The 9,970-nt window shown below is 40.3% G+C and overlaps 1 protein-coding gene across 1 annotated transcript in view; it reads right to left on the bottom strand.

Annotated features, from left to right (window-relative positions):
* Positions 1-9,970, bottom strand: part of PRKCQ (protein kinase C theta) — a 537,712-nt gene that overhangs the window by 464,170 nt on the left and 63,572 nt on the right. The window contains exon 2 of the mRNA XM_044087168.1: positions 6,423-6,506. Coding sequence (XP_043943103.1) covers positions 6,423-6,506 — 84 coding nt within the window. The remainder of the gene's footprint in view (positions 1-6,422; positions 6,507-9,970) is intronic.

Here is a 9,970-nt window from a genome sequence, read left to right as displayed (position 1 = left end):
GTGACAGAGAAGCTCATGATGCATGCCTCCTTTTCTCACATTTTCACCCTTGGAGTATCAGGAATCCCTGTGATATGGATGCATTTGAGCATCCCTTCCACCTGTAGTACATTTGCTTTCCTTACTGCTCAGCTAATGAACATCTGATACATTTAATGACTTTAATTTGTATACCACATAAACTTCTACTTTATATTCATATTGTGCGTCACACTCTCCCATGATAACACAGTTCAGCTCTGGAATGGATAAAATAAATAATAGATCTGCTCTGTGAATGATATACCATAACTCCCTATGGAAAAGGATATTCTATGTTTGTCGTATCTGCACTTTTATCAGTTATGCAACAGCCACGGTGGTGCACCAGTAGTGTTGTCACCTCACAGCAAGAGGTTCTTCGTTTCAATTCTTGGCTGGAGTGCCTTCTATGCAGAGTCTGCATGTCCTCCCTGTGGTCAAGTGAGTTTTAAAGACATGCAAGTAGGTCCATGTGTGTGTGTGTGTGTGTGTGCGTGCGTGTGTGTGTGTGTGTGCCTTCTGTGAAGGTTGGGCACTGGGCTGGCAACTCGACACAGTAAAAACTCCACTGCCAATCAATCTGCGGACCGGTGATCCTCTGTGGTGACCCCTAACAATAGAAAACGAAAGACATTGCTTACTCTGCCTCTAACTGAGGGCTAATTGAAAGGGCATAATTCCCACCTGAGTGTCATTGGAATATCAGACAGATTTGAAATCTGATGAGAAAGTGATTAATGCTGCTTTGCCAGTAGAGCTCAAGGATTCCCACTGGACTATTGTCTGCAGTGTAAAGGCCCTTATGGAATTCTGTCTGCTTTGACTGGTAGATGCTAGACTTTCGGATGGTAAGGCTGTGTGTCTTGATGACCACAGTGTACACAGGAAAGACTGATATGATAAAAGGTCAATATGGGGATATTGTGATGCATTGCCTTTTAGCTATAAAGGGATTCACATTAGGATATGAAAAGTATGGGCTACTGCAGGTGAAAAGGTGGAATTAATGAGTACAATGCCCCATTTGGCATGTACCTCACAAAGCACATGCAGCAACTGGAGAGAGCACAGAGGTTCCTCACCAGGAGAATCCAGGGCCTCAAAAATCTACCATACACAGATAAGCTAAAAGCTCTATCCCTCTACTCTGTTTCATACAGATTCCTCAGAGGTAACCTCTGTCTGGCATTCAAGGCAATCCTGGACCCAGCCTTGATGGAACTGCTGCATATCTGCAAGTCAAGCTTCACTTGAGTAACCCACACACTTGGCCTCAGCCTGGTCTGTGACATCAATAGGACTTGTTGGTGGGACAGATTTGTGTCCCAGAGACTCTCCCATCTATGGAATTCCCTGTCCACATTAAGCAGACTACCTCTTTACCCCTTTTTAAGAGCAACCTGTATAACTGGATGAAAAATAGAAAATACATCCCAGGGATTCCACGCATGTCCCTGCTGGACAGGGGCTTTGGGTGCTGATTTGTCTATGCATGAGATAAACTAAACTCTTGGCTAGGCTTATAAGGGCCTCAGGGCCAATAGCCTAGTAACTTCATATGATCCTATGATTCTATGAATTCTTTTCACCTTTGGTGTGCTGTTAAGATATAGTGGAAAATGAGGTATAAATGCACATGATATAAACCTACAGGTAAGGGGGACCACTACCAGACTGGGCCATGTGCTATTAGTAGGGTACCTAATAGAGATATAATAGGGTTGGTCTACCTCTGGGGCTTATATAAGGGACTCTTCGACAAAATGCTTGACATTCGTTTTTACGGGTGAGAGTAGATGGAAAGAAGATGAGGTGCTGTGTTCATTGTTGGTCTTTTAAAGGTTTCTGTGACATTTATGATAAATGTTCTATTATGAGCCTTGCTCTTTTAGTCATTTGAAGTTGGTAACTAAGTGGTAATGGACACCTGAGCACCTATGTCAGAATGGGGTGGTAGAACAACAGCTTTGTTGAAGCTGTGGAAATGAGAGGAGAGATTACATGCATCTCCTTTTGAGACATGGGGGTACATTTCTGCACTGTTGAATGACTTCTCAGGCAAGGATCTTTAACCTATTCTCGGTTGCATTTTGCAGGGTCTCCCGTGTCTCAGAGTCTCTAGTTGAAAAGAGATAACTGGGTTTGTTTCTGGTCATTTTCTATCACACAAAATTAGCAAATTTTACAGTCATTCCCTACAGAGGTGGTGGGTCATTGGTTTCTGATCTTCCAAATATAATCATATTAATGGGGATTATTAACCAGATGAAGGTGTGCAGGTATACAAGTTGAGTGAACTAATCCACATATTATTTGTTGTAGTCCAGTCTCCATTGGGCTGTGTGGCTCTGAGCAAGTAATTTAACCAGTTGGTGTTCCAGGGTTACACATAAGAAGGGCACTTGTTTCCAGTAGGATTATCTAGGTAACAAATAAAAACTACTGTTTATTATATCATTCCAAAAATCTGAGAGCTTGTTTGGTACATGGAAATTAGAGATGGATGCCCTTTAACTGTTCCAAAATGTGAAGCAGTGTAGTATAAAACTTTCTGAAATTGCAATCATAATTGTATATTGTTTGGCTGTGTGCCAAAATGTTAAGTGAAAAGAATCCAAAATAAGATTAAGGCTTGCTTATGTAAGTAATTTAAGGAAATTACTATATGAATAAACTAGGTTGTGTGCATGGGGGGTAGCACCTATAATGATTGAGAGAGAAAATGCCAGTCACTTCATCTAGTCTTGCATGATCATTCTGGGAGAGAAATTTCAATTAGTACAGTGGTGGCTACTATGGTAATACCGGTGCTCTTGCCCCAGTTAGTACAGTGGTGGCTACTATGGTAATACCGGTGCTCTTGCCCCAGTTAGTACAGTGGTGGCTACTATGGTAATACCGGTGCTCTTGCCCCAGTTAGTACAGTGGTGGCTGCTATGGTAATACCGGTGCTCTTGCCCCAGTTAGTACAGTGGTGGCTACTATGGTAATACCGGTGCTCTTGCCCCAGTTAGTACAGTGGTGGCTACTATGGTAATACCGATGCTCTTGCCCCAGTTAGTACAGTGGTGGGTACTATGGTAATACCGGTGCTCTTGCCCCAGTTAGTACAGTGGTGGGTACTATGGTAATACCGGTGCTCTTGCCCCAGTTAGTACAGTGGTGAGTACTATGGCCATGATGGTGCTCTTGTCCCAGTTAGTACTGTGGTGGGTACTTGGCCATGATGATGCTCTTGTCCCAGTTAGTACTGTGGTGGGTACTATGGCCATGATGGTGCTCTTGTCCCAGTTAGTACAGTGGTGGGTACTATGGTAATACCGGTGCGCTTGCCCCAGTTAGTACAGTGGTGGCTACTATGGTAATACCGGTGCTCTTGCCCCAGTTAGTACAGTGGTGGCTACTATGGTAATACCGGTGCTCTTGCCCCAGTTAGTACAGTGGTGGCTACTATGGTAATACCGGTGCTCTTGCCCGAGTTAGTACAGTGGTGGGTGCTATGGTAATACCGGTGCTCTTGCCCCAGTTAGTACAGTGGTGGGTACTGTGGTAATACTGGTGCTCTTGTCCCAGTTAGCACTGTGGTGGGTACTTGGCCATGACGGTGCTCTTGTCCCAGTTAGTACTGTGGTGCGTACTATTGCCATAATGGTCCTCTTGTCCTAGTTAGTACTGTGGTGGGTACTATGGCCATGATGGTGCTCTTGTCCCAGTTAGTACTGTGTGGCTACTTGGCCATAATGGTGCTCTTGTCCCAGTTAGTTCAGTGGTGGGTACTTGGCCATAATGGTCCTCTTGTCCCAGTTAGTACAGTGGTGGGTACAATGGCCATGATGGTACTCTTGTTCCATTTAGTACTGTGGTGGGTACTATGGCCATGATGGTGCTCTTGTCCCAGTTAGTACAGTGGTGGGTACTTGGACATAATGGTCCTCTTGTCCCAGTTAGTACTGTGGTGGGTACTTGGCCATATTGGTCTTCTTGTCCCCATTAATACTGTGGTGAGTACTATGGCCATGATGGTGCTCTTGTCCCAGTTAATACTGTGGTGGGTACTTGACCATAATGGTCCTCTTGTCCTAGTTAGTACTGTGGTGGGTACTTGGCCATAATGGTCTTCTTGTCCCAGTTAATACTGTGGTGGGTACTATGGCCATGATGTTGCTTTTGTCTATCTCTGTAATATATGGAATACTGTACTGGTCTGTAAGATTTCTGAGCTCGATGTTGAGCACCAGTGCCAGAGGCAGTTATCGCTTATCATTTGGAATCATTTAGAACAGATTGCACATGCTCGTCATCTCTAACAGCATTTGCATTTTATCATTTAAATATTGTTTGGGACTGTTATAGCCAGAGCACAGGATGCATTTCAGAATGCCTTAAAACATGACAAATCAACAGCTGTGAAGTGAACAGCTCATCTAGCAGATTCCTTTCACACACTGCAAAGTTATTCACAGTCAGCTGGGAATAGGACCTTTTAGGGTTGTACTATACCCATGGTTTATAGTGTCTATGTTGATTAATTAAAGAAAAAAATATATATACAATTATCAGGGTTTCATTTCTCAAGTGTTTCATGTAGTTGGTACCACAGATACTTGTAATTCTACTGTAGAGAATGACATATTCTACTGTATAGAATAACATAGGTAGTGAAAGACAACCTAGACTGTAGAGGAATAAAAACATAAAAATGAAAAGAGGCATTAAAAAATGCTGCACATATGAAGTGCATAAAAATGGTTCACAAGTAAGACACCATCAAACCTGAAAGAATGTGAGACCACTAGTGGTAGTGAGTAACAGGCTAAAACTGAAAAAGCACTAAAGAGGTCACATATACGAAAACAGAGAATGTTGTTTCATTGCAAACTGAAAATCATCATCTTGTGGCATGCAGAAGCCAAAGAGTTAGCTAACATGGTCAGGTGATAATTACATTATTCTGCTCATAGCTCAAATTACTTTTCCAAAGAAACTGCGGCAACAGTTTCATCTTCCTTGAACTTGGCATCAGACAGCCATTAGAAATTCTCCTAAAAAGTTAATCTCTCCCACTTCTTCTGTCAAAATAATCACTAGGTTGACTAATTTCTGAGTTAGTTACTGACAAACTCCTACTTTTTCATAAAATATATGTATCTCTGTTACAGTTTGACCCCTTTCTAGATTACTTTGAATTTATTTGTGTCTGTAATCCATTTCTCTTGCTGACCAAATTACATTACTAATTTAGTCAATGTTGCAGTTTCTCATTATGTCCTTGACTCACTACATTGGGTCAGAACAAGCATACCTCTCAACTTTTAATATTTTTGCAGATGTCTGATGGTGCAGTGGTGAAACTCTAGCGCTGTTGCTTCACAGCAAGAGGTTTTCCAGTTTGATTCTTGGCTGGGGTGCCCTTAGTGCAGAGTCTGCATGTCCTCCCTGCATTTGTGTGGGTTTTCTCTGTGTGCTCTGGTTTCCTCCCACCTTAAATAGACATGCATTTGGAGTGTTTTTTCCTGGACCTCTGCTGAAAATTGGCTTTGTTCCAAGTTGGACTTTCATGGTAAATAAATATTTTTGGTCTGTTCCTTATATAATTTGTAGTTTTCTTGTAAATCACTAAAGATTAAAGTCACTAAATAATGACATTTATTTGAGTTTCAGATTTCATATCCTTCAGAAAATGCATGCTAACACAAATCCTGTTATTCTAGCAATTTTCTAAGTTTATAAGAGCAATATTTAAAATATGTCCCTATTTTTGGGCCTTTATCCCCCCCACCCCCATAATTTTCAGCTTTGTCCAGATTTTTGGTGCTAAGTGACTGAGAGGAATGTATTCAAGTGCAACAAATTCAGAGACTTTTTAATCAGCTGAGTTTTGTTAAGCATCATGGCCCTTTTTCCAGTCAACTCTAAAGCTCTCCTTAAAAAAAATCAGGTACACTATATGAAATGAAACATTTAGTATGTGGTTTTATCTACATCTACAGGCTGTAATACTGTCACTTTTTACCCCAGGGAGGGGCTAATCACTGCCTGTAATAACTTACATGTTTTTGTACAAAATATGCTGAATTTCCATAACAGTGCATAGGTTAGAATTAGGCTAGCTGCCCTTATGAGTCATTTTAAGCCTAGCCAATTACCCCACATGAGAATCAAACCCTGCACCTTGCATCTGTAAAGTAAACACCTCAGCCATTATGCCATCCCCTCACATGGCAATAACCCTTTGTATGCGTTAAAACCTGCCACGTGGTGTAAACTTATTTTCTTCTTAAATATTTATCATGCCATGCACCCTCAGAATGCTATTTCTTTTATAACTCTACTAGGCATTTATAAAACACTCCAGTCCTAGAATAGGTAGTAAATCTTATAGATTACATTAACTTGCTTACCCTTTATATTAATACCAGTAATGTATTTGCTGATTTGAAATATGTTGTGTAACAAACACAAGTTGAGTATTTCACTTCTTACCGCTGTGCTCCAAAAAATATCTTGCATGCATCAGCATTCTGCCTTGTGGTTTCAGTTCCAGCTAGTAAACAAAAAAGTAAAAGATTAAGGTTAGGAGAAAAATAAAGTCATACATTACAGAAATGCTTAACTTTTATTTATTTACATAATTATCAATTTGTTCATTTATTTTATTGTTCACTTTTAACCAGGTTGATGGGCTGAACACGGTGGACTGGTTTCAGCCATGACCTGATATTAACGAAAATAAAGAAATACTTATATAGAAAAGAATAAAAGATGCATCACATTTCAAACACGCAGACAGAAAAAGAAACCAAGTTGCTATTTCAAGTGACAATTTAACTGAACTCAAATTTTACTTTCTTAGGTCTAATTTGTATAAATAAAGATCATTAAAGACAACAAGCAGCCTCAGCATTGATACTATGAGTCTTTGAAACTTGACATTACAATTTAGTTTCCCCTGAAATTATCTTGAAATGAGTTTTACAATCCATGCCAAAGGCAATAACAAATCAGGCTGCATTTTCATCATTGGCAAGTCTGCACTATCTGAATGTTTCCTTAAACTGTTCAGCATCAGCCTAGCCACAGGGTTTATCAATGATGCCTGAAAAGCAGCCACTGTGACATTTCCAATCAAGGGTAGGCTCCTCTACAGACCCTAGATTATTATAGGCCCATCAATCTTACATAGCAGAGCTCATTTCTACACACACAAGCAGCTTAACTGATTAAGACCCCACTCAATTTGGTTTTATGAAAAGTAGATCCTGTGTCCTGATCCTATTAAACTTCTTTGAAAAAGTTATCAATGCTTTGGACAATGGTCATGATGTATACTCTGTTTATCGTGAGCTAGCCAGGACTTTTCAAACCATCACCCATGCTGGTGTTATTGAAAAGTTAGACAAACTTAATGTAAACTGCCTGCATTGTCCACTGCATTGCAATCTGGCTATTTAACAGATCCCAAGTGGTGAAATGGCTGATAATCTCTCTGAATGTAAAATTGGAATTACTGGGATCTTACAAGTATCAGAGCTGGACCCTCTTTTGTTTGGGATTTATTTTGTAGACATACAAGCCAATGTCTCTGAAGTGCAGTTGAAGAGGTTTCCTGATGACTGAAACTGGCACTAATATCTGTTCATCCACTGATACTAAATTGCTCCAAAAAGGCTTGGAATATGTGCATACCTTCTTCTTCTGGCTTTTCCAAGTTAGGGGTCACGACAGTGGATCACCTGTCTGCTCATGACTGGCAGCGGAGTTTTACGGTGTCGAGTTTCCAGCCCGGCACCCACCCTTCCACAGAAGGCACACACACACATGCACTCACACCTAGGGCCAATTTAGAGTGTCCAATCCACCTACAGTATGTCTTTGGGAGGAAACCGGAGGAAACCCGCACAACCACAGGGAAGACATGCAGACTCCACACAGAAGGCACCCCTGCCGAGGATCAAACCAGAGAACCTCTTGCTGTGAGGCAACAATGCTAACCACTGCACCACCGTGGCCACCCAATATGTGCATACCTGGTGTACTAAAAATAGACACAGGTTAAATTTTAAAAAAGTTCAACGTAGTAGGGGCTCACATGTAATTGTACATGGAAGAGAACATATGAAGCAGAGCTCTGTCTTCAAGTGCTCACATTTCTGCTTTATTTACCAAATGTAGTCAGTCTGTGACTTTATAAGTGCAGCAGGATCAGCCTGCTAACAACTGTCCTTTGAGGCCGTACATTATTTGAATGACTCAGTATGCATTTCAGCCTACAGTACTTGCTATTACCCCTGGCGGATATTATGACAGTTGAAAACACGATGGTAGTAGAAGATCTGAATGATATTTCAGTCTCCCTGGAATTACTGACTCCGTTTCTTTTAATAACAGCTTTAGATGTACAGCAAATCAGCTTCCTGTGAAAATAAGCTGTGTAATGATGCAACTATGGGAGAACAACAAACCACACTAACAGCAATCTATTATGGCACTACATTCTAGACAATTAGATGGCTTACACAATAGTAAGGTGAAGCTGGCCTCAAAAGAGATGACCTTGAAAACCAGCATGCCAAAATAATTTAAGGGTAATTGGCTTACAGATGAATGTGAAAGGGATCACTCCTCTGGAATATATCAAAAATGAACTTTATAGCTTGTTAAGAACATCAACTCCTCCTATAATAGAAAGGAGGCACAAATCAACAATAAAAACAAATAAAATAACCAGCACAGGCACTTTATTGTTCATTGTCTGGACTATAATGATTATGAGGCAAGCCAAAGAACTGGCTTCTTCACTGAAAATGGCAGGACATGTGGCTAAAGTTGCACCTGACATCAGCCCTTCCCTATTTTTTGAAAACAAGCAAATGGTTGCTTTTCTATGAACCTTTTGGGACTTGGGTTATAAGGTAAAGCTATGGTTCTCTGCATTAGTATCCTGTAGGGCCATATCCAAACTATTTTTCACTCTTCTCTCAAACCAGACCACCTTTCACAGACATCTACCAATCACTGAGGTATGTCATATGCCAATGATCTCAACACTGTGAACGGATCCACTCAAGGGGCAAGAAAGTGGAACCACAATTGTATGATGGTCATACAGATTTCCTCACTTGATTAGGAGGATAGACAGGTAATCTAAGTTGGAAGGCAAATCCTCTCACCTCTGCAGGTGGTAGGAAATCTTTAGCCGATTTTTATCTAGTAAGGTAAGCATTGGGTCAGGCCTATACTGGTGGCGGACATCCAGGGAATGGTTTCTATCTACTTTATATAAGCTATTCATTCTTTCATTAGGAGATTTAACTCAACCAATGTTTGCTAGTGAACAATATACTTCAAGTGAGTTAATTTAATTTCTGGCTATGACCCAAGATGTTAATTAGCTAATATGGCTGATTGGATAATATGTTATAAGTTGATATGGTTCATCAGATTTTCATATGCTTATTGCATTCTTCTGTTGACAATTGCATGTGTACATGTAAAGCTACATGTAAAAAATGTATACCTTTTATATATTTTTTCTACCTAAAATAATTTTGCGCAGAGAAGATATTATAATCTCTGCATTTGTAAAAAACACAATGTTAATGGTCTCATTGAGACTGGGAAACTGATCAGCACACAGAAAAATCTGCCATTTAATTTCCCTACATTCCAACAAAGTCTTAAATTCACAACAAAATACATCTGGGATCACTGTGTCAAGTACAAAAAATGAAAACTTTTTAAAGTCATCACAGATTGTTGCATGTCATACGAACTCATTTGTTACTTCCTTATTTTTGATAGCCAAAACGTGTTTGCATATTCTTCTACCCAAGGTCCTGATAGTCTTGCCAGTGTAAAAACCTTTACAGGAATTACATAATGCAGTGCAAACAACAAAGGTAGAGTCACAACTGTAACAGCCTTTAGCCCAAATAACCTTACTAAGATG

This window comes from Protopterus annectens, chromosome 11.part0 (assembly GCF_019279795.1).
Source record: "Protopterus annectens isolate FY-2018-M chromosome 11.part0, PAN1.0, whole genome shotgun sequence".
NCBI lineage: Eukaryota > Metazoa > Chordata > Ceratodontiformes > Protopteridae > Protopterus > Protopterus annectens.
The sequence above is the reverse complement of the archived record's forward strand: the minus strand, read 5'-3'. Positions and strand labels throughout refer to the sequence as shown.